This window comes from Nematolebias whitei, chromosome 8 (genome assembly GCF_014905685.2).
Source record: "Nematolebias whitei isolate Nwh7 chromosome 8, NemWhi1, whole genome shotgun sequence".
NCBI lineage: Eukaryota > Metazoa > Chordata > Actinopteri > Cyprinodontiformes > Rivulidae > Nematolebias > Nematolebias whitei.
Window position 1 is genome coordinate 35,726,245 of NC_056505.1, and position 26,217 is coordinate 35,752,461.

The following is a 26,217-nucleotide window of genomic DNA, read 5'->3' on the forward strand; positions in this document are numbered from 1 at the left end:
ACGCCTAGCCGACCCTGGTCTCATATTTCAGTGGACTTTGTCACCGGGTTACCCCCTTCTGAAGGTAACACCACTATTCTAACTATCATCGACAGGTTTTCTAAAGCAGCACATTTTGTCCCACTACCCAAGCTCCCGTCGGCCATGGAGACAGCTCAGATCTTGGTCCAACAAGTTTTTAGGATTCATGGCATCCCTTCAGATGTGGTCTCTGACAGAGGACCGCAGTTCATTTCCCAAGTTTGGCGTTGTTTCTGCAGGACATTGGGGGCATCCACCAGTCTCACTTCGGGTTATCATCCTCAGTCAAACGGACAGACTGAAAGGTGCAACCAAGAGCTGGAGACCACCCTGCGGTGCATTGTGGAGCGTAACCCCTCAGCGTGGAGTCAACATCTTGTGTGGGTCGAGTACGCCCACAACTCGCATACCTCTTCGGCCACAGGTATGTCACCTTTTGAGGCTTCACTGGGCTATCTCCCTCCCTTGTTCCCCAGTCAGGAGACAGAGGTTTCTGTACCATCTGTCCAGCACCACTTTCGCCGTTGTAGACGTGTCTGGCGCCAAACACGGGCGGCTCTTCTTCACACAGTGGCTCAAAACAAGAGGTTCACGGACCGTCACCGTTCCGCCGCACCTTCTTATCAGGAGGGCCAGAAGGTGTGGTTATCCACCAGAGACATTCACCTCAAGAACACTCCCAGGAAATTGGCTCCTCGCTTCATCGGTCCATTCACCATTGACAAGATCATCAATCCCTCGGCAGTGCACCTACAGCTCCCCAGCTCCTTGAGAATCCACCCTACCTTCCACGTTTCTCAGGTAAAACCTGTTTCAGAGAGCCCATTGTGCCCTCCGGCCAACCTCCCTCCACCCACCCGACTTATTGTCAACCATCCAGCTTTCACTGTTCGTACCATTCTGGATGTCCATCGTCGGGGACGGGGCTTCCAGTACCTCGTGGATTGGGAGGGCTATGGCCCGGAGGAGCGATCCTGGATCCCTCGTTCCTTCATATTGGACCCCAGCCTTATCACCGCCTTCTTCAAGGCCCACCCCGAGAAGCGCCTTGGGTCACCCAGGGGCGACTCGTGAAGGGGAGGGTACTGTAAGAGTTGAACTTGCTGCAGCCCCAAGATGGCCGCCAATCATCCACAGCTGACGACCATCCACCTGACGAGCTCCTCCACTACATAAGGCTGCAGTCAAGCTCTTTTCGTCGCTGGAGCATTACTTCCTTCCGGGTAGTTGTGCTTCTAGCCAGTATATTGATTATATGAAGAGGATATCTTACCGTGTTTTTTGTGTCTACAGTTTTCTGGTCATCTCGGATCCTGCTCTTGGTTCTTCCTGTGTCGGAGTCTCGCCTCTGTTGCCTTTGCCCTCCAACCACTTGCCTGCCTCGGGATTTTCCCCCACAACCTCACCCCACAAGGATTTACCTGTAAGGAAAGACAAAACAATTTATTCCACCGTTTGAGCTGCCTCCACTTGCCTCCTAGTCCTGACCCTGTCTCTCCCTTTTTCAGGAGTCCCAGGCCAACTTTTGTATATACCTGTCGTCTCATTCACTGTAAATAATAAACACTGTTTTGCTTACTTGAGACTCTTGTCGTTCTGGTTCTCGTTCCCACTGGGTAGTCCGAATCATAACACAGGTCACTCTTCCTTGAGACTTGGGTTCAAAATGGGATCCTACTGGTGGCTCAGCTGGTTAATAAGGATGGACAACTACTCACCTACAGTGAATTCTGCTCACTATATAATTTCCCAGTTAGTCTCCACAAATTCTCAACAGTGGTTAGCGCTATACACTCAGGCACCTTAATGTTGTTTAAAAATACTAACAGTTTTCTGTCTACTCCAGTTCCTCTCACTGGTCCAGCTGAGTCATCAGTGGGAAAAACCTGCTTTTTACAGCAGCGTGGTAACAACAATAAGAGAACACGCAGGTTGTTCCAAGAAGGCTTCGTTTCTCGTCCATATATAACATTTTATTGGAGCCGTTATATTCCAGATATCAACTGGAAGACAGTCTGGATGAATCCCCATAAATATTTAATTATAAATAAGGTGAAGGAAGTTTCATTTAAAATTCTTCATAAAATTTACCCCGCTAAACATTATATGCTAAAATTTAAAAGAGACATAAATATTGATTGTAGTTTTTGTGGTGATCTTCCAGAAACTGTGACACATCTTTTTAGGCACTGCCCTTTCACACGCAGGTTTTGGAAGGAGTTTAGCAGGTTTATTAATAAGGATATTTTAAGGAATTTTTCCTTTCGTTGGGAAAATGTTTTAATTAGTTTTTCTAGATTCCCCCGAAAGGATGCTAAACAGGGTTTTTTTTATAATAAACTTGCTAATTCTTTTGGCCAAATTTTTCATTCATAAATGTAAATTTACTAACAAAACGCCATGCTTTCTTCATTTTACTAAGGATGTGGAATTATATGTAAAGTTAATAACAGACTCTACCAACAAAAAGGCCCTTAGGATAATTTCTATATGTAAATCTTTGTTTTTATTTGTTTAAAAAACTCACCCCTGGTTGTTTGTTCGTGTAAGTGTTGTGTTCGTCTGTATACTCCAGCCTTTTGTTTGTTGTATACTTGTCATTTGCTTTAATAAAGATTATTTAAAAAAAAAGACTATTTTCGTTGTACCGTTTTCGCGAGATTTGTGTGAACGGAAAGGAGTGGTGAGATCTCATATATCATGTAAAAACTAGATCCCTCATTGGCTGCTGCGGCGCAGGAGCTGGCTGAAGCTTCAGGGAGAAATTTCATTAGTAGAAAAATGGTCGTATAAATGGGGAGTTAAATTTTCTGTAGATAAAACTAAAATAATGTTCTTTACAAGGAAAAGAGTTGCTAAGAAAATCAAGCTAAAATTATATGGTCAGGAGTTGGAAAGAGTTAAAGAATTTAAATTTCTCGGGTTGTGGTTTGATGAAAGAATGACATGGGGTGTACACATTAAGAAAATAATAGATAAATGTAGGAAAGTGTTAAATATAATGAGGCGTTTAGCTGGAACTGAGTGGGGAGCTGATAGAAATTCATTGACAGCCATTTATACTGGATTAATTAGGTCAGTCTTGGACTATGGGTGCATATGTTACAACTCAGCAGCAGATACAAACCTCAATAAGTTAAATAATATCCAATACCAGGCACTAAGAATATGTACAGGTGCTTTAAAAACATCTTCAACAGCAGCATTACAGGTTGAAATGGGAGAAATGCCTCTTAAATTTAGAAGGGAACAGCTATCTTTAAACTACTGGACAAATTTAAAAGGACAAAGAAATAATCATCCAACATTAGAGGTGCTTAAATCAGGTTGGGAAAAGGAAAAAATAAAAAGCTTTGGGTGGATGATAAAAGCCAAAGTTAATGAAATCCATTTAGATCAACTAGATATATGTCAGAAAGTTCCATTACCAACACCACCACCTTGGGTACTTCCTGATGCAATAGTAGATTTTTCATTATTAGAAAAGAAAAACAAGAATAAATATTTTATTATGGATAAATATACAGTACAGGAATACATTAACCAGTATTATAATTATGTACATATATACACAGACGCATCTAAAAATACAACTAATAAAATAGGGATAGCATTCATTGTACCACAATTTCATATTACAGTAGGAAAAAGGGTTAGTGATGGAGTATCGGTTTATACAGGAGAAATGCTGCTTTACTTTTAGCAGTTCAGTGGGTAGAAGAGGTAAGACCATTAAAATCAATCATCTGCTCAGATTCTAGTTAATCATTGTCCAGTTTGCAACACAACCAGTCAGATAGTAGACCAGATACATTAATTGAAATACAGCAAGCACTTTATAGGATCAACATGATGGGGATTACAGTAAACTTTATATGGGTTCCAGCACATCACGGGGTTATGGGGAATGAAAAGGCAGACAGGATGGCTAAGGAGAGCACTAGTCGGGACGTGGTTGATATTAATGTTGGGTTTAGTATAACAGAAATAAAGGGTATAATAAAACAAAAAATGAAGGAAATGTGGCAAAAATTATGGGAGGAAGAAAGGAAAGGCCGGTGGTTTTATAAAATCCAAAGGAAAATTGGAGAAAGGAGAAGAACAGAAAGAAACAGGAGAGAAGAAACGATTATTTCACGACTCAGAATTGGGCACACTGGGCTGAACAGCACTTTATGTTTAATAGGGAAACATCAGACAGGGACATGCAAGTGTGGAGAAGAGGAAACCATAGAATTATTTTGCATTGCAGGAGATACCAGGTTCAAAGAAACAATTAGGCATCTTAGTAAAATGAAAATGAAATTAGACATTATTGATTTATTGCAGAAAAATTCAGGAAATATAGGATATCAGGCTATATTTTATTTTTTTTAAACGGTGTAGGTTGTATAATAGGATATAAAAGGAAAATTGTATTTTTTGTCATGTGGTCCACACTCCTTACCAGTTGGAGGCGGTAATGCTTCCTTCAGTTGTTTGACAACCGCCAATAAAACAAGAAGAAGAAGATAATTTCGGCCGCCATCTTGGATCTGTCGTCCTTATTTGGTTAAAGCAGCAGATGTTTCAGCACTTCGCAGCTTATTTCTGTTCAAGTCTACGAACTGTTGACGTCAGGTCTCGGGGGATAACTTTTCACAAGTAAGATGAACATAGTATTGTTAGTATTTTGTGAATATAATATTACTGTACTGTATTTATGTCCACCAGCTGATGTGATGTTCAGTGTAACACGGTGTTCAGCTGCAATGAAGCTGACTGAGATCTGATGACAGGAATATTTTTATAACAAGAATACTCAACTTCAGTAGCTTTGGTTCATTATCAACAGATATGCAGCAGAACTGGAGTTTTGATTAAATTCTAAGAAATTTGCACTTAAAGCCCGTTTTAAATAAAAAAGCCGTGCCTGAGTCGTTTGCATTGCAGGATATACCAGATTCAAAGAAACAAGTTAATAAGGAATCTTGGTAATATGGAAATTGGAAATTGTTGAAAGATTTGGGAAATAGAGGTTATAAGACTATATTTAATTTTTTTAAAACGGTGTAGGTTGTATAATAAAAGGAAAAGGAGAGGGTTTTTTGTCATGTGGTCCACACTCCTCACCAGTTGGTGGCGGTGATGGTTCATTCAGTCGTTTTCCAAGCGACTACTTCTGGTCTTTTACTCTTAAGGAAGAAATGGAGTTTCTGGAAACAACAGTCGCAGATTATAAAGAGGAACGATGTCGTTTAAAGGACGAACTGCGACACAACGAAACACAAGACGCTGTTTTCAACCCAGAAGTTCTGCTTCACAGATTAGGTTTGTATCTAAACATTCCTGCTTTTCAGTGATGATTTTAGTTGCACAAAAAAAGAAACTGTCCAGATGACCTGACTGAAAAATGTTGGATTGTATACCTGGATTATTGAGCATGGACTTTATTTTAGTTGCAGTTTCACAGATTAACTTTTTCCATCCCCGAGACGGATTTCCGTCATTTTGAACAATTAAAAAATGTTTTTTATTTCTTTTTTTTTTAAAGTCAATATCATTACTGTCAGGTGATAGATATCAATTATGAAATTTTCCTTTGGGATCAATAAAGTACATTGATTGATTGATTGATTGATGATATCAGATGAAAGATACTGTGAACGCACAAAAAGTATGAATAGTAATATATAATAATAATAATAATATTTCCCGCTTCACAATTCACTCCTTATGGCTAAAGCATTAGCTTACCCTCACACTTCGTCGCCTAGCTCGCATCCTATCTTCTATTTCATACTGCGTTATGGCTTCCCACACTCTCCGGTACTTCTCCATAGTATTTCGCCTTGCAGTCCGCAGCCTTCGGTCTGCTGCCCGCAGCCTTCTGTCCGCATCCTCCAGCCTTCGGTGTGCTGCCCGAAGACTTTCCAGCCTTCTCTGGGAACGGGTTAGGGTCTGTTCTCTTCGATGTTTCACAAAAAACCACAGATTGACTATAATGTTCAGTAAAACTGACGTCCTCCATTTTGTTTGTGTACCTCTCAGTGTATTCTTCTTCTAGTACGTTTTGTGGGAGCCAGTAAATAGCTTAAGGGACACTACTGCCACCAGCCGGTAAGACAAGGTCTTTCAGGGTGTTCTTCTTCTAACGTTTTGTGGTGGCTGGTAAATAACTTAAGGGAGCACTACCGCCACCAGGTGGTAAGATGAGTTGGATTCTAGTCCCCGCCTACAGAGCCGGTCCAGAAGTGTAATGGAAACACAACAGACCCGAGCCGATCTGAACCAACACAAACTGATCTGATCCGCACTCTGACAGTGGAAAAGGGGCATTAGTCACACATTGTCAGATTGTTATTTGCGTAGCACAAACCGATGGCTGTATCTGTCGGGTTAGCATAGGTTGTCAGATCGTCATATCAGCCATATGACACCATGTCTAACACTGTCACTGACAGTTACTATTTATTTATTTGTTATTTATCAGTTACTTTGTTATTACTAAGTTACATTCAAAATATAAACCTGACCTAAACTAGGTTGGTCCACTTCTGTGAACTAACATGAACTAAACATGAGTACACCCGGACAAAATCATGGCACAAATTTATGGCACAACACCAACAAACTGAATTTAGACACTCACCAGAAGGAACAAACTAGCTGGTATCTTGGGACGCTGGAAAAGGTTATCGGGACATTTCGCTGTCTCCTTTTTGTTATGTCTGACACATGAGCTCCTCGCGTTGCTTCCTGGCGGAGAATCTATTAAAAAAGTCTGTTTTCGATCTTTTTACAATTCCGGTCGTGTGACTGGACATTACATCCAATAACGCAGCAATTTTGGACAATTGCTAAACTGTTTTAACCTACTTAAAATAAATTTTTAAAAGTCAGCGAGAAAGCTTGTTTTCGACAGTTAATATGGAGGACAGTAAACATGGTGGATCCGGCCCCATCCTATCCCATCAGCCGCCGTGCTGTGGACAAGTGATGTCGCGCTCTAAAGCTCTATGGGGAGGTGTGTCGGTGGCAGGCATGCCGGGGCTTCTACGGGCCTGTAGTGTGAAGTTGTTGGGGTGCCTGGTCCTTGGTGCGCTGGGCCGGCCTTCCTCAGCTGCTGCTCCCTGCTGCTCTGGTCCCCGGCCTGGGACCGGCTTGCAGTCGCTGTCAGGTGGGTGGGGAGAATGGACGGCCCAACAAGTCTGTCGGACTGTCTATGTTTGCCTGTTTATGTCTAGGGTTGGGTTTTGGGTGGTCCCCTCTCTTGTATAATTTTGGGCTCCCCATTTAATATGGGGTCTACTTCCCCCTGTTGCTCTCCCCTCTGGTTGTGGGCCCCCCTGCTGCCGGTGCATTGGTGGCTCTCGGCATCTTTGTTGGGTGCTTGGGTGTATGCCAGCCCGACCTGGTGGTTGTTTGCCAGGGCCTGGGTGCCCTGGCTCTGTCGGGCCTCCGTTGGGTGGGTGGTATGACCTCGGGACTTGGTGTCCATGGCCAGATCTGCTTTGGAGTAGGGGGTTGCCGGCAGGGCCTGTGGGCTCGTCACTGCAGCCTCCTGAGGCTTCTGCATTGTGGTTCCTGGCGGTCGTCCGGGGCTTCCCTCTGCTTCTCTCTGGTGGGGGTACAGTTGTCCCTGTTAGGGGACTCCCGGGCCTCCAGGCTTGGGGCACGCAGTGTGTCTGTGGCTCCGGTCTTCCCTGTGTCGCCATCGTGTCCTGTGGGGACGGTTCTGTGAGTCCCCATGCCCACTATTGAACATACTTATGGAGAAACCTTATAGGGGAGGTGGTGGTGCAGAGGTTAGAGAGGTGGGCTTGTGATCCGAAGATCGCCGGTTCACGTCCCGGCCCCGACAACATCAAAATTGTGGGTGGGGTAGGTGAAACACCCACACTTGCCCCCACCCTCATTCGCCCCACTCTGGGCCCATGAGCAGGGCCCTTAACCCCCACTATGTGCTCCCTAAACAGGTCTCTCTTGAAAATGAGTTCTCGTGGCTCAATGAGACTAACCTGTATAAATAAAGGCTAAATGAAAAAAAAAATGCTCACAAAGGTGTTTAGATTCAAGTGTTTATCTGATACACACTCAGTTGGGTTGTGGTGGCCACCAAGTGCATCTGCATCTTGTATTACCATGTACCATATAAAATGCTTTATAATAATGTTATAAGTATCATTATATATGCATATGCTGTTTGTTGTTGTGGTTTCTCGATTTTGTCTTCTTTTTTTTTTCCGCAGGTCTAGAGGCAGACTTCAATTATGTTGATTTGTGTTATCTCTATACTGGGGTGGGCGAAATGACTCAAATATAATATTGTGATTATTTCAGAGCATTCTGGAAATAACGATAAATTTTGTGATATAACAAAAAAAAAAAACAGAAATCATAGTTATTTATTTGACAAAATCAACTTAATACGTTGCTTTGCAGTATTATATAAAATTTAAAAAAACAAGGGGGAATTTTCCTGAAATTACTTTATTTAGTAAAGTATTCAGTCTCCAAGTATAAAAATAAAAAAAATTAAATCATCCTTCTGTTATTTATATTGAAACGGTCTGCACAAAATATAGATCAATAAATTCACAAAAACTAAAGTGCAGGTGAAGTTTCCCAAAATATCTAAATAAAATGAAGCTTAAGATCTGTTGAGCATAAATGTAACATTCAACAAAATATATGTTGCCTTTTAAATGAGCTATAACTTCCAGAACTTGTAACAGGATGATCATCTGACCCTGAAGCTTGTGATGTTTCAGCTTCCTCTGTTCCTGCAGGAAAGATTAATTTCTCTGATGCTCTGTCTTTGATCACCTGACTCTGTTCTTGCTCCATGGACTGTGGAACTCAAGAGACAGTTGAGCTGCGCGTGTTTGTACTGGCAGTTTATAGCGGGGGAGACTTAGCCTGCACCGGCAGCCCAGAGCAAGGTGGGGAGAGAGAAAAAAAAAAGACGAGTGGCAGCTTAGAGCAGGGGGAGGGAGAGAGTTGAGCTGCCAGTACCTGCAGTTTAGAGCTGGATTGAGAGACAGCTGAGCCGCACATTGTTTGTTTTTAGCTAGCTAGTATTGCGCGCAGCTAATTAGCGTTATATCAGTACCGACAGGTGGAGGGGAAAGATGCGCAGTTCGGTTTGGTCGTTCGACGCACTCGGTTTTATTAACAGGGCGGGGCGCCCTGACGTATTGCGTCCATGAAATTAGCATATCATAATATAATTTATTTGCCCGGGCAAGCTTTTTTTACAGCCCTACTCTATACCTCTCTCACTCTCCTCTACTCCTATCTCCTTCTTTCTCTTTTAACCCTTCTTCCACTTTTCTGCTTTGTTTTCTTCTTTGTTTTTTCATCCCTGTGTCCATTACATCTGAAACAAACCCAAAGCAATTCTAATAAAGTTTTATTTATATATCAAGTGGAGCATTAAGGCCAGCCGTAATGCTCTGCCTTTGAAAGTAAATCTGTTGGACCTAACCTTGACACTTGTATCATAATTCTGAGTGCCACAATGCCGGACAGGACAAGGGAAAAAAAAATAGCCTTGTTCTATATTTAAGATAATGAATGTATGGATGAATCAGCTGATCACCGGCTGCGCACATCTCCTCAGCTGCTGTCGTCTGCAGTGAAGGAAGTAGCAGAATAAAAGCTGAAGCAAGCAGCTGCGCCTTCATTTAAAATAGCCTTTTTCTATATTTAAGATAATGGATGGATGAATTAGCTGATTGCCAGCTGCGCTTGTCTCCACACCTGCTGTTATCTGCGGTGAAAGAAGTAGCACAATCTACAAAAGCCAAAGTGAGCAGCGAGTTCAATTAAACTAGCCTTGTTCTGTATTTTTCCAAATAATTTTGCTCTAAAAATAGGCTTTTATACAGATGAACAAAACTATCTTTAGAGTTGATTATTTTTTTTAGGCTATTCGTTTTATATGTTAATATCCATTTGGTGACTTGTTGATAAAAACAAATCTTATATCTGCCTTTCACTACATTTTTTCAATTCAATTTCAATTCAGTTTATTTATATAGCGCCAAATCACAACAAAGTTGTCTCAGGGCACTTTACAGAAACATTCACAAACATAAAAGCCAATTAGTAACGTTTTCTATCTAAGGAATCCAGCAGACAAGTTGAATCTTGGCTTCGTTGCAGTCTCCCATCCTGAGCAAACACAGTGGCAACAGTGGAAAGGAAAAACTACCTTTTTAAAAGGAAGAAACCTCCAGTAGAACCAGGCTCAGGACAAGCAGCCATCTGCTTTGACCGGCTGGTTGAGAGAACAGGAAGGAGAGACAGACGAACACAGAATGGTAGGTCCAGGTGTATCTGAAGGACAAAAAAACACATTAAGGATAGAAAAAATAATTACAAATACAAAACATGTTGAGCAGAGTAAGTAAAGACAGTAGCAGAGTGAAAATTGTGGTCAGTTTGTCCTCCAGCAGTCTAAGCCTTTAGCAGCATAACTAAGGGACAGCTCAGGAAACCCAAGCCGACCCTAACTATAGGATTTAGCAAATAGGAAAGTCTTAAGCCCAGTTTTAAAACTGGATAATGTGTCAGCCTCACGGACAGAGATTGGAAGTTGGTTCCACAAGAGAGGAAATATCTTCCTCCCATTCTATTTTTGTAAATTCTAGGAACCACAAGTAAACCTGCAGTCTTAGAGCGAAGTGCTCTGTTAGGAAAATATGGAACAATAAGATCTGTAATATAAGATGGAGCCAGGTTGTTGAGAGCTTTGTAGGTTAGAAGTAGGATTTTGAATTCTATTCTGGATTTGACAGGGAGCCAATGGAGAGAAGCTAAAACTGGAGAAATATGATCTCTCCTACTAACTCCAGTTAAGACTCTGGCAGCAGCATTTTGGCTCAACTGAAGATGTTTTAAAGAAGTATTTTGACATCCAGATAATAAACCGTTGCGATAGTCCAGTCTAGACGTGACAAATGCATGGACCAGTTTTTCTGCATCATTTTTAGATGAGATGTTTCTAATTTTAGTGATATTACGCAGGTGGAAGATGGCAGTTCTAGTAACATTTTTAATATGGGGGATAAAATACATGTCCTGATCAAAAATAACACCAAGATTTTAACATTAGAGCTGGAGGACAGATTAATACCATCCAAGGAGGGAGAAAGACTGAAAAAAATCATTCCTAAGGTGCTCACATCCAAAAACCAAAACCTCAGTCTTGTCGGTGTTTAAAAGGAGAAAATTAAGGGTCATCCAGGTTTTTGTTTTTAAGACAGCTTGTAGTCTAAGTAGCTGATTGGATTCATTGGGTTTAATGGATAAATATAATTGTGTGTCATCTAGGGCATTAACAGAGTACTCGAGTAATCTACACATCGATTGCTAGGACATCTATCGAGGTTAAAAATGTTACGTCGAGTATCCGTGGTGACGTCATATTATGTGACCACCGTATGACCATAGGGGGCGGTGTTGCACTGTTGCAGGTCACAGCGTATGGTGTAACACTGGGTCCAATCCACCGAACCAGAACCAGTTTCGGTTTAAGTTTAGTTTTTGACATGCTGCATGTTTCTTCACGTTTGCAGTTTAATGATAATAACTAATAGTTTAGTTTTTCCTGTGACATATTTGCAGTATGATAAATGGTAGGAGCATAATATACGCTCCCAATGTTTTGTTGGTCTTTTTTTGTAAATAATTACCTTTTTTTGCGGTTTTATTTATTTATTTATTTTTGTATCTTGAGATCTATGATGTCCTCAAATACTCTAGTTCTACTCGGGTTTTATTATGTTAATGTCGAGTTTAAAAATTATATACTTGTTCAACCCCTAGTTTCATCGGCATAACAATGAAAATTTATCCCATGCTCTTTAATAACTTTACCTAATGGAAGCATATATAAAGTAAAAAGTATTGGCCCAAGCACTGAGCCCTGAGGAACTCCATGACTAACTTTGGTGTATGAAGAAGATTTATTATTTACATTTACAAACTAAAATCTATCAGATAGATATGATTTAAACCATTTTAGAGCTGTTCCTGTAATCCCAATATCATATTCAAGCCTCTGTAGTAAAATATTGTGATCAACTGTATCAAATGCAGCACTGAGGTCTAACAGGACCAGTATGACACAAGTCCATTGTCTGAGGCCATGAGAATATCATTAGTTACTTTTACTAGTGCTGTTTCTGTCCTATGATGAGCTCTAAACCCTGACTGAAACTCTTCAAACAGATTATTTCTTTGTAGATGTTCACGCAACTGACCTGCAACTATTTTCTCTAGAATTTTTGAGATGAAAGTTAGATTAGATATAAGTCTATAGTTGGCCAGAATTTCTGAATCAAGATGAGACTTCTTAAATAAAGGTTTAATTACAGCAACCTTAAAGCTCTGTGATACATAACCATCCATTAAAGACAAATTAAGTAGATCCAAAATGTGGACATTAAGGGGAAATACCTCTTTAAACAGTCTGGTTGGGATGGGATCTAGCAGACATGTTGATGGTTTGGATGAGGTTATTATTTTTGACAATTCAGAGAGCTCAACAGGACAAAAACTGTCCAAACATAAATCAGGCTCTAGTGAAATTTTTAAAGTTGCCTCATTTGACAGGGGACTAGAGATAGGAGATAGCAGAAGGAAGGATGGTTTGAATTTTCTCTCTAATTGAAATAATTTTATTTATAAAGAATCTCATGAAGTCATCACTACTTATAGTTGTAGGGATATATGGTTCAACAGAAATGGGACTTTTAGTCTAGCAATAGTACTAAACAGAAACCTAGGGTTATTTTTATTTTCCTCTATTAAAGATGAGTAATATAAAGTTCTAGCTTTATGGAGAGCTTTTTTATATGTTAGCAGACTATCTTTCCAAGTTAAATGAAATTCTTCAACATTAGTAGAGCGCCATTTTCTCTCCTGGTTTCTAGATACCTGCTTTAAAGTACGTAACTCAGAATTGAACCAAGGAGCCAGGTTCCTCTGATTGATTACATTCTTTTTCAGTGGAGCAATTTTTTTCAAGTGAAGTTTGCATTGAAGTTGTAAGATGATCAACTAGATGATCTAAGTCACTGTTCTCTGATGCATTACTCTGCAAGATAGAGGAAAACATTGATGGAAGAAACTGTTTAAATTTGGTTACAGCATTTTCTGATAAGCACCTGCTGAGATGAAATTTACTCTCAGTGACTGTGTAGTCATTTAATGTAAACTCAAAGGTTATTAAAAAATGGTCGGACAGAATAGGATTTTGAGGAACTCCTTTTTGAGGAAGTCCTTAATCTCTATACCATAGGTCAGAACTAAATCAAGAGTGTGATGATAAGAATGAGTAGATGTGTGGACGTTTTGGGTAAAACCAAATGAGTTTATTAAATTATTAAAGGCTATGCTTAAGCTATCACTTTCAACATCTACATGAATATTGAAATCACCCATAATAATCCTGACTGAAAAATAGAAGCTACTCCTCCACCTCGGCCTGTTGTTCTAGGAACATGAACATTTAAATTAACAGGAGTGGATTAATTTATACTAACAAAATCCTCCTGTTGTAGCCAAGTTTCTGTCAGACAGAATAAATCAATATGATGGTCAGTTATCAGTTCATTAACGAACAGGGATTTAGAGGAAAGAGATCTAATGTTCAATAATCCACATTTAATGATTTTATGATTTTGCTCTGGTAAAGTAACTGTTTTATTTTAATTAGATTTTTATGGTTTATATTCTTAGAGCTGATTTTTGGTTTATTTAATTTGAGCTGTGGGCGAGTTGACACTGTTTCAATGAGTATGTGGGCGGGTAACAGAGGAGAAGCAGCAGAGAGGTGTGGAGGACTACAACTCTGCTTCCTGTACTGGACTCTAGGTTGTCAATAATTTGGGGGATAAACAAAATCAGCCATATTTCTAGAAAGAAGAGTGGCTCCATCCAGAGTGGGATGGATGCCATCTCTCCGCTTCAGACTAGGTTTTCCCCAGAAAGAACTCCAGTTATCTATGTAGCCCACGTTGTTGTCATAACACCACCTGGACACCCAGCGGTTAAACGACGACATACGACTAAACATGTCATCGCTGGTCAGGTTGGGGAGGGGGCCGGAGAAAACTACGGAGTCCGACATGGTTTTAGCAAAATCACACACCAAAGCAACATTAATTTTAGTGACCTCCGATTGGCGTAACCGGGTGTCATTACCGCCGACGTGAATAACAGTCTTACTGTATTTAGTCTTAGTCAGCAGTTTCTGATAAGATTCTATGTCGACCGCTCTGGCCCCCGGAATGCATTTAACTATGGCCGCTGGAGTCCCTAAAGCTGCGTTACGGACTATGGAGCTTCCATTAACCAGGGTCTGCTTCTCAGCAGGTGTGTCACTGAGCGAGGAAAATCGATTTAAAAATGTGAACGGGTCGGTGGTGAACTGGGGGCTTAGTCTTAGCACTACGCTTTCTCCGGACCGTCACCCAGCCGGCCTGGGGTCCCGGCTGCTCGGGGTCTGCTGGAGGACCGCTAACGGGAGCTAGCCTCTGTGGTTCCACGCTGTCTAAGGGGACCTGGCTAGCTACTGGATTTTGTACAGCGCGGAGCCGAGCTTTCAGTTCAGACAGCCTCTCGTCCAAAGCTACCATAAGACTACATTTGTTACATGTATCATTACCACTAAAGGAAGCAGAGGAGTAATTACACATCTGACACACGGAGCAAGTGAAAACAGAGGAAGCAGGGAGAGAAGCAGCAGCCATGCTAATCTAACGCTAGCAGGAGCTAGCTGAGCCAAATACACCAATAAAACCGAGAAGTGTTGAAAGATAAGAGGTGTTTTAAGCACTATCCAACAGTAGAAAAACAACTGTACCAAGTGTGTTTGTGAACTAGAATGAAAAACTGTGCAAAAGACAGATAAATCCAGAAAACAGAGACGACTCGAGCAAACAATTCACTCGAGCTACCAACAGACAAACAGGAAATGACACAATACGTCTCACCACGAACGTGCAACATCACACCACAAAAAAAACTTATCTTCCTTTCATTACATTTTTTTCAACTATCATGTCAAACTGATTTGTTTACAAAAGCAATAAAAGCTTAATTAATAAAAAAAAAAGTCTTTTTTTTTTTCCGGTTTCGGCCCTCTAATTAACGGTAATCCATTGGGTTTGGGTAGGGCAAGGAAAAAACGACTACGGGCTTGGTCCGGGCCGGATTTATTAAGCCCGAATGCAACTCTACTTTCAACACACTCTTGACTGCATTATCGTCACGAGTCTACATAAAGCTTGGCTGTCTGAATCATGGTTACAACCATTATACCTTCAAAATGAACACACTAACCATCTAAGCATAATCACTGGACAGAACAGTACCAAAAACCTACGTAACTGAAATTATTTAAAAATTATTTACTGGTAACACCCAGTCTTATCTAGGTCATGTGACCATAAGTCAAGTACCGGTAGGATGCGGTAAATAGTCATTAAATTGGTACCATTGATTTTTATTGGTTTTATTTATTTATTTATTTATTTATTAAACACCTTTAACAACTGCTGTTTTAAATGTACTTTCTAAATAAATTTGACGTGATTCTCCTCAGCAGAGCTCATGAGGAGGAACAGCCCCTCCCTCCATCTATCTATCCATTATCTTCCACTTATTCCGAAGTTGGGTCGTGGGGGCAGCAGCTTGAGCAGGGAGGCCCAGACATCTCTTTCCACAGCCACCTCTTTCAGCTCTTCTGGAAGGATTCTGAGGCATTCCCAGGCCAACCGAGATGCAGTTTGTCCAGCATGTCCTGGGTCTTCCCCGGGGTCTCCTCCCAGTCGGACATGCCCGAAGCGCCTCCCTAGGGAGGCGCCATGGGAGCATCCTTACTAGATGCCCAAACCATCTCAACTGGCTCCTCTCGACATGGAGGAGTAGCGGTTGTACTCTGAGTCTCTCCTGGATAACTGAACTTCTCACCCTATCTCTAAGGGAGAGTCCAGCTACCCTGCAGAGGAAACTCATTTCAACTGCCTGTATCCATGATCTCATTCTTTCAGTCACTACCCAACTCGTGATCATAGGTGAGGGTAGGAACATAAACCGACCGGTAAACGGAGAGCTTTGCCTTACAGCTCAGCTCTCTCTTCACCACAATGGACCGGTACAGGGTACGCAATACTGCAGATGCTGCACCAATCTGTCTGTCAGTCTCACACTCCATTCTTCCCTCTGCTGTGTCTGAAGTAAAATCAGAGTTGTCAGATTTAATCATTACTTTTTTTTTTTAGTTGAAAACTGTGCGCAAGTGGCGTTAGTCTTTTCTTCGAGGGCTAAGTAGCGAAGCTACAAGCTAACTACGCCTGGCTTGCCATAGTGTTGTCGTATTCTGACGCATGCGCAACACGCTGTTCCGTCTAAAGTTTTTTTTTCTCCCATCGAAAGTTAAAGTAAGCGTTGGTCAGCTTTAGAGAAACCTGCTCTCTGATCTGTGAAAAGAACGCTGTATTGTGTGATTTTACTGCGATACCCTCTGGTCAAAGCCACAGTCATTTTGTGTCAGCTCTCCATTAAAGCGGAAGGAGACGCCCACTAGAGGTTTGGAGGAGGATGTCTTTTCAATGTAAAATGCTCTGTTGCTGTTCATTTCTTAAGTAAGACTGGAAACTGTTAAGAGTTAACAACATATTTTTTTAGTTTAAAACATAATACTTGATTTGTTTATTATTTAAAAACTCTGGACCTAGTAGTGGAATTTTCTTAATTCAAAATATATGATGGCAAAAGAACACCCTATGCTTTTTTTTTAGCAAGTTTTATACCAAAAACATATATATATATATATATATATATATATATATATATATATATATATATATATATATACATATATATCGTTATTGCCACGCTTACACAATACATATCGTGATATGAATTTTATGCTGTATCGCACATTCCTAGACAGAACCTCACCCTTGACGTGAAGAGAGCAATCCACCCTTTTCTGGTTCAGGACCATGGCCTCAGATTTGGAGGTGCTGAGTCTCATCACAGCCGCTTCACACTCAGCTGCGAACCGTTCCAGTGAGAGCTGAAGATCACTGCACGATGACGCCAACAGGACCACATCATCTGCAAAGAGAAGAGATGAAATACTGAGGCGACTGAACCAGAAACCCTCCGCCAGCTGGCTGCACCAAGAAATTCTGTCCATAAAAGTTATGAACAGAATTGGTGACAACAAGCAGCCCTGGCGGAGTCCCGTTCCCACACTGAAGGGGTCTGACTTACTACCGACAATGCGAACCAAACTCTCGCACCGCTTGTATAGGGACTGAAAAGCACATAACAACATGCCTCTATCCCATATTCACGGAACACCCCACAAAGTGTACCCCGAGGAACATGGTCGAATGCCTTCTCCAAGCCCATAAAACACATGTAGACTGGATGGACAAACTCCCATGACCCCTCGAGGATCCTTGCAAGGGTAAAGAGCTGATCCAGTGTTCTATGGCCAGGACAGAACCCACATTGTTCCTCCTGGATCTGGGGTTCGACCAACAATCGGACTCGTTTCTCCAGTACCCTGAATAGACCTTACCAGGGAGACGAAAGAGAGTGATACCTCTATAATTGGAGCACACCCTCCAGTCCCCCTTTTTGAAGAGAGGAATCACCACTCCCTTCTGCCAATCCAGTGGCACTGCCCCCGATGTCCATGCAACGTTGCAAAGGCGTGTCAGCCAAGACAGCCCCACAATATCCGGAGCCTTAAGAAAATCGGGGTGAATCTCATCCTCTCCCAGAGCCCTGCCGCCTCAGAACTTTTAACTACCTTGACGACCTCAGCCACAGTTATGGATGGACCAACCCCTAAGTCCCCTGGCTCAGCTTCTTCCATAGAAAATGTGCTGATGGAATTGAGAAGGTCGGAGAAGTATTCCTTCCACCTCCTGATGACATCACTGGTCGAGATCAACAGCACCCCACCTTCACTGAACACAGTGTTAGTAAAGTGCTGCTTTCCTCTCCTCAGCCGCCTGATGGTTTGTCAGAATCTCCTCGGAGCCGACTGAGAGTCTCTATCCAAGGTCTCACCGAACTCCTCCCACATCAGAGCTTTTGCCTCAGCAACAGTCAAGGCTGCGGACTGCTTGGCCCTCCGGTACCTCTCAGCTGCCTCCGGAGTCCCATTGGCCAATGAGGCCCGATAGGACTCCTTCAGCTTGACAGCCTCCCTAACCCGGGGTGTCCACCACCAAGTTCGTGGATGGCCACCACGAGAAGTACTGACAACCTTGCGGCCACAGCTCAAGGCAGCTACCTCAACAAGCGAGGTGTGGAGCATGGCCCACTCAGACGCTATGTCCCCCATCTCAGCTGGGATGCGGTTAAAGCTCTCCCGGAGGTGTGAGTTGAAGATCTCTCTGACGGGTTCTTCTGCCAAGCGTTCCTAGCAAACACTTGCTACACGTTTGGGTCTACCGGGTCTGCCCGGCATCTTCCCCTGCCATCTGATCGAACTCACTACCAGGTGGTGATCAGTTTACAGTTCGGCTCCTCTCTTCACCCGAGTGTCCAAAACAAACGGCCGTAATGACCTCCAAGTCACACTGTCATTACCCAGCCCCTCCCTCCTTGTTCTTTTTTTCCTCTCGTTGTCTCTGCTCTGTTTAATGCCCCTGTTTAAGCTTAAATGAGATACTGGTATTTAAAAACATATTTACTGTACACAGAAAGATATTTTAAACTACTAAAATATCTACCAGTCTTCACTGACTGCTTTAAAAATAAATCTTGACGACTTCTCCACCTTTGAGCTCTCATCTACGGAAAGGGAGGGGGGGAAGACTCCTTTCTCCACTTTGTGTTCCGATGTGACTTTAAAATTGTATTAAAACGTATCTGACTTAACTGCTTTGCTTCTCCAATGCCTGCCCATCGACCGACAAGTTGATGCAGCTAAAGACCGCAGCCGTTTCCTTCGTCCAGCCGATCGCTTTTAACATGAAAGCTGCGTCGTAAGAAATTCTGTGTTTTCCATTATCACTGATCAAATTAACAGGTCTGCGCATGAAGCACAAAATCAAGTAACAACACGGGAACAATCTTAAGAAACGTCTATCTTTGGGGATGGTCCTTGAGAGTACCTCGTTGGTTATTCAGGTTAGACTTCTGGTCACATGATGACAGAGTGGGTGGAGTTTAGCCCCCAGTATACTGCCGCGTACGTTCGTACGCAGAGGTACGCACGTACGTACGCAGAGGTACGAGCGTACCCCCCAGGGCATGTCTGTGCAAAGCTCAATTTTTAAGACCGCTTATGCGTACACGGTGTCGCACAATAAACTGCCCGCGATGGTCTGTTTTGTATGCGACACCAATGTATTAAATTCCCCTTCTTCATCCCTGATCTGGCCTTTTCTTTTGGGTTTTTTTTTTTTTTGCCAAGAGGCAAGTGATCTCTTCCTCCTCCGTTGATGCAATGACTGAAATGGTGAGAAATGAAGGAATTTGTCACGAGCGAATTAAACTCGGGTCCAGCGTGGCTGCGGGAGGGTCTGGAGATTTCCTGGTGGGCTGGTCTGATGTGTGGGCTGCAGAGCTAGCGCTCCCTTTTTTTTTAAGATCTTTTTATTAACAACATATAAACACAGAACACCGCTGTGACTGAGAGGCTGCCAGCGCTCATTTTTTTTCCCTCGACCTGTCAATCAATCCAATAGGCGTGTCAGCAAATGACCCATCAGCAACCTCAATTTGTCCCGAAGGTAAACACCCCTTGTCTGTGAAGCTGCTCGGGGTGTACGCTGGAGTACGAAGTCTGAACCCTCTGCATACAGTCGCGGCAGTATACTGGGGGCTTTATGGTTGTGTATTTGAAACTGAACAAGAGTCGTTGTACATCTAATTTACCTGAGGGCATTTTCTTTGTGTCGCAAACGCCTGCCCCCATGAGGGGCGGGTGCTGGGAGCCACGAGCATCCAGCTCTGTCGAAGGAAAATATTTGTCAGTGGCAAGAAGCTACTGAGAGACGGCAGGAAGTTCTTCAAAATAAATTTTTTTAATTTTGAAAATTATGAAAAAAAATACATAAATAATACACTCCAGCATATAAACCACAGGGTACAAAGTGTGAGACAAAAGTAGCGGCTAATACAACAGCAATTACGGTCATTTCTTAAGATCGTTCCCGTGTTGTTACCAGATTTTGCACTTCATGCAGAGACTTGTTTGTTTGTTCAGCAATATTGGAAAACGCAAAGAATTTCTTATGACGCAGCTTTCATGTTAAAAGCAAGCGATCGGCTGTCGAGGAGAAAACAGCTGCAGCCTGTAAGCTGCATCATGTCGATGGTCAGCAACGGAGACGCAAAAGCAGTCTAGTCTGGTACATGTTTTAATAAAAGTTTTTAAATTATTTCTGTGTGACAGCTTTCTTAATCGGTAAATATACATTTAAGTACCTGGATCTAATTTTAAAGTGACATCCGAATACGAAGCAGAGAACAATAGGAGGAGTCCCCCTCCACTTTGTGTCATGAGAGCTCAGCGGTGGAGAAGTTGTCAGATTTATTTTTAAAGCAGGCAGTCAAGACTGGTACATAGTTAAATAAAAGTTTTAAAAAATTCTGTGTACAATAAATATGTGTTTAAATACCAATATCTCATTTAAGCTTAAACGGGGCATTAAATAGAACGGAGGAGACAACAAGAGGAGGGTGTCATATTGACGGAGTGTTCCCAGAAAGAACGGACTGAAGGACAACAGACTCAGGATCATAAATAAAAGATGATTTATTTTACAATGATAATAATAATAATTATAATAAAGTCTTATATACACAGGAGCTGAAACTGGAAAACCCCTGGAAGGGAAAGGGGAGACGATTAGTGTCTTATTGGTTGGAGGATGGATGATATGATGGACGGAAAAAATAATATTCCTCTTACTGGGAATGTCAGGTGGGGTGACACAGGGTTGAGATATAATGGATCCAAATTCCAGCAAGAGGTCGATGCATGGGTGGAACGTGGAGGTCGAGGCAGGAGGGGTAGTAGTTTAGTTAGTCCACGAGGAGAAATTTGAGCTCTGGTAACTACAGATCAATCTAGAGGTATACATGAAACGTCCAGGACTGGAGGCGCAGGGAAAACCAAGTTCTGTCAGAAATTAAGAAGACACACAGGTAAGTACTTCAATATATATATAAACACTGAAAGGCCAGGAGCACAAGTACCCTCAACAAGATATGCTCCGGCACTAGATGAAGCAAGTCTGCAGCCTCATATATAGTCCTGGAGGCAGTTAGGGAGATGGCCAGCAGCTGAGCGTGATTAACTCTGCTGCAGGAGCTCAAGAGTCTGTGGAGAGAAAACCCCTACAGGGGGGAAAAAAGACAACGGGGAGGGAGGGGCTGTTCCTCATATGAGCTGTGCTGAGGAGAATCACATCAAATTTATTTACAAACCGGATTCCAAAAAAGTTGGGACACTAAACAAATTGTGAATAAAAACTGAATGCAATGATGTGGAGATGGCAAATGTCGATATTTTATTCGTAATATAACATAGATGACAGATCAAAAGTTTAATCTGAGTATATGTAACATTTTAAAGAAAAAATATGTTGATTCAAACTTTCACAGTGTCAACAAATCCCAAAAAAGTTGGGACAAATAGCAATAAGTGGCTGGAAAAAGGAAATTGAGCATATAACTAACAGCTGGAAGACCAATTAACACTAATTAGGTCAATTGACAACATGATTGGGTATAAAAAGAGCTTCTCAGAGTGTCAGTGTCTCTCAGAAGCCAAGATGGTAAGAGGATCACCAATTCCACCATTGTTGCGCAGAAAGATAGTGCAGCAATACCAGAATGGTGTTACCCAACGTAAAATAGCAGACTTTTAAGTTATCATCATCAACCGTGCATAACATCATAAAAAGAATCCGAGAATCTGGAACAATCGCTGTGCGTAAGGGTCAAGGCCGTAAAACTCTACTGGATGCTCGTGATCTCCGGGCCCTTAAACATCACTGCACCTCAAACATGAATGCCACTGTCAAGGAAATAACAGAATGGGCGCAGGAATACTTCCAGAAAGCATTGTCAGTGAACACAATCCACTGTGCCATCCACTGTTGCCAGCTGAAACTCTACAGTGCAAAGAGGAAGCCATTTCTAAGGAAGCTCCACAAGCTCAGACGTTTGCACTGGGCCAGGGGTCATTTAAAATGGAGTGTGGCAAAATGGAAGACTTTTCTGTGGTCAGATGAGTCACGATTTGAAGTTCTTTATGGAACATTGGGACGCCATGTCATCTGGACCAGAGAGGACAAGGATAGCTCAAGTTGTTATCAACGCTCCGTTCAGAAGCCTGCATCACTGATGGTATGGGGTTGCATGAGCGCTTGTGGCATGGGGAGCTTGCATGTCTGGAAAGGCCCCATTAATGCAGAGAACTATGTTCAGTTTCTGGAACAACATATGCTCCCACCTAGACGTCATCTCTTTCAGGGAAGACCCTGCATTTTTCAACACGATAATGCCAGACCACATTCTGCAGCAATCACAACATGATGGCTACGTAGGAGAAGGATCCGGGTACTGAAATGGCCAGCCTGCAGTCCAGATCTTTCACCTATAGAGAGCATTTGGTGCATCATAAAGAGGTGGCAGAGGTGCTCCGTGGGTCCTCCCCCAACAAATTTGGAATAAAAGAGATGCCATTTCCTGCATTTTGGTATATTTTAACGGGTTGGTAAACATTTGTATACATTTAAATTAATTAAAAACAGCTTGTAAATTAGTCCTTGAGACCCAATGAAACTAACAACCTGTATAAATAAAGGTTGGATTGAAATTACTACGTATATTAGAGAGCAACAACAACAAGCCTGTATGTGAGTGCAGCTCTTATTCTGTCAAGTCCCCCCCCCCCCCCCCACACACACACACACACACGCACACACTTCACTGTCTGGCCCAAACTGCTCGTTGTTCTGCCCCAATCTCGATTACCACTACCTTCAGGTGCTTCAATTCTCAGTTGTCCAGCTAAGGGCAATCCATCCATTTATTTTAGATAATAAATTGCACTGTCTTTTTGACATTTTGATCGCTGTTATTTTGACAATTTAGTGCCATTGTTTTGTAACGTGATGTTAATACACATCAAACATCCATCCATCCATTTTCTTTACCCGCTTATTCCATTTCGGGTCACGGGGTTCGCCGGTGCCCATGTCCAGCAATCACTGTGCGAGGGGCGGGGTACACCCTGGACGGGTCGCAAGTCCATCACAGGGCCACATGGAGACAAACGAGACAAACAACCATTCACTCTCTCACTCACACCTAGGGACAATTTAGAGTTACCAATCAGCCTAACATGCATGTTTTTGGACTGTGGGAAGAAACCGGAGTACCCGGAGAAAACCCACGCATGCACGGAGAGAACATGCAAACTCCACCCAGAAAGGCCCCTGGATCGGGGTTTGAACCAGGGACCTGCTCGCTGAGAGGCAGCAGCTCTACCAGTTGCGCCACCGTGCTGCCCCACATCAAACATTTCACTCTTATTTTTTTTTTTTTACTGTAAGCTTTTTTATTTGTTTTGTCCGAAATTTTATGCACCGTGGTAGTGTATGCAGGAGTTCTGACACATCAGCAGTTGTGGGCACACTCTGCAGAGCTGTCTGGAGACCACCTGTGCGTAAAACATGCACTGTCTGCAGGGCACACAGCTGAATGGGGATGAAGACGCTCCTCGCGGGACATGCGATCCGTGTCTGCTGGGCAGTAGCATGTGCGCGAGGTGGTGTGCGTAGTGCGGCCGGAACATCCACTCCACAGACATGGACAATGTCTCCTCTTGTTGTATTTTTAATAAATAATCTAAATAAAAATGCGCAATGACGTTGGACTTAGTGGTGGAGATTTGAGTTGCCAGATCCAAGCAAACAGTTGCCTTAACACACACGGTCAAAATGAGAGAGTTCCCAAATCTTGTTTCAGCAGAGACCGGCTTAAATTAACCACTGGGTATAATTGTTGTAACCATGAGTCAGACAACAAAGCTTCATGAAGACTCGTGACGATCTTGCAGTCTGAGTGTTTGTTGAAAGCAAGCTATATTCTGTGAAGCACCATTTGCTGGCTGATTCTTGTACTACAACAAGAAAGTTGCACACAGACAGAGCAGTCTGGGGGTACAGTTCCTGATGAAAATAATTGGAACGTCTTATGTACAAAATCATGATGTATATTATATTTAATAAGTGCGGCTTAAAGACAGGAGTGTTCTAAAGCCCGACAATTGAGGTAATTTAGTGCATTATTGATAAAACAGTTGACAAATGTCAGGAAAAATTTAATATTGGATCTAAAAAAAGTTAAGTCTGGTCCTCTGGACGTTCAAAAAAAAAAAATGTAAAAATGTTTTATCTTTCATCCGAAAGACTTCTTCAGTCTGAAGTGCTATATTCAGCTCAGTCTTATAAATAGCACCTTCTCAGAGTGGATCAACCAGTTTGCTGCTGACAGCCAAAACCAGCTGCTCACATGATCAAGAAGGACCATCAGCCTAACAATGGATCATTAGCACACTGATGGCTGTTTACTATTCACAGAGGGCTGAGTGATGGATATTTCTCCTCGATACATAAATGACAAGTATAATATTTTTGTCTCATTTGTTTAACTGGGTTCTCTTTATCTACTTTTGTGAAACTCTTATGTTGTTTTAGGTCATTTTATGCAGAAATTTAAAAAGTTTTAAAGGCTTCACAAACTTTCAAGCACCACTGTATGTGTGAATATAAAGTTATTATTGTGCCTGATGTTCATGTTTTCATTGTTCCCTGCAGATGTTCAACAGATGGTGCTGGTTAAAGAAGAAGCTCCTGGAGTATGGATGCTTGGTGTGAACCAACAGGATCCAGATACCATCAACATAAAGGAGGAAGAGGAGGAACTGTGGACCAGTCAAAAGGGAGAGGAGTTATGTGTGAAAAAGGAGACTGATGACACCGGGTTTGCATTCACTGCTGCTCCTTTGAAGAGTGAGGAAGATGAAGAGAAACCTCTGTTTTTACAGCTTCATCAGCACCAAGTAAAGGAGGAAGATCTTGCAACCAGCAGCTCAGTTGATCAGATAAAAGCAGCAACTGGTGGAGAGGACTGTGGAGGAGCAGAGACTACCAGGAAACCAGATCTAAATACTTATGCAGATGAATGCAGCTCTTCAGAGACTGAAGTCAGTGAGGATGATGATGACGATGATAATGTAAATGACTCTGACTCTCAGCTAAAAGACTTATCAGACTATGAATCAGAACCAGAAGATGGTGACAAAGACTGGAAGGAGAGCCGAGCTCCTGAGTCAGGTGTACACTCTGTCAAGAAGTCTTGCAGCTTCATTGAGTATGGGAAACAATTTCACAAGACAAGTCAGTCAGTGATGTCTTCAAGTTGTTTGGATACCAAGGAATGTTTTGAAGTGAAGAAACCTGGAGGCTCAATCAAGAAAAAATATTCAAGACAGAACTCATTTAGTTGTGAAGACTGTGGAAAAAAATTTAACAGAAAAGGTAATCTAAACATACACATGATAGTTCACACAGGACAGAAACCATTTGCTTGTGATCTTTGTGGACAAAGGTTTGGACATAAGTCACATTTAAACACACACATGATAGTCCACACAGGACAGAAAGCATTTGCTTGTGATCTTTGTGGACAAAGGTTTAGACATAAGTCACATTTAAACACACACATGCTAGTCCACACAGGACAGAAAGCATTTGCTTGTGATGTTTGTGGACACAGGTTTGGACAGAAGTCGAATTTAAACAGACACATGATTGTCCATACAGGACAGAAACCATTTGCTTGTGATATTTGTGGACAACGGTTTACCTCTAAATCATATTTAAACACACACATGATAGCACACACAGGACAGAAACCATTTGCTTGTGATCTGTGTGGACAAAGGTTTGGACAGAAGCCACATTTAAACACACACATGATAGTCCACACAGGACAGAAACCATTTGCTTGTGATCTTTGTGGACAAAGGTTTGGACGACAGTCAACTTTAAACACACACATGATAGTCCACACAGGACAGAAAGCATTTGCTTGTGATGTTTGTGGACAAAGGTTTGGATATAAGTCAACTTTAAACACACACATGAT

The 26,217-nt window shown here is 42.1% G+C and overlaps 1 protein-coding gene across 1 annotated transcript; it reads left to right on the plus strand.

Annotated features, from left to right (window-relative positions):
- Positions 1–4,646: 4,646 nt before the first annotated feature.
- LOC119413546 (zinc finger protein 85-like) lies at positions 4,647–26,062 on the plus strand (the record flags this gene model as incomplete). Its single annotated transcript, XM_037680601.1, has 3 exons — positions 4,647–4,665; positions 5,206–5,331; positions 24,885–26,062. Coding segments are annotated over exons 2-3 (1,302 nt in total), but the record flags the coding sequence as incomplete, so codon positions are not given.
- Between the last annotated feature and the right edge of the window lie 155 nt (positions 26,063–26,217).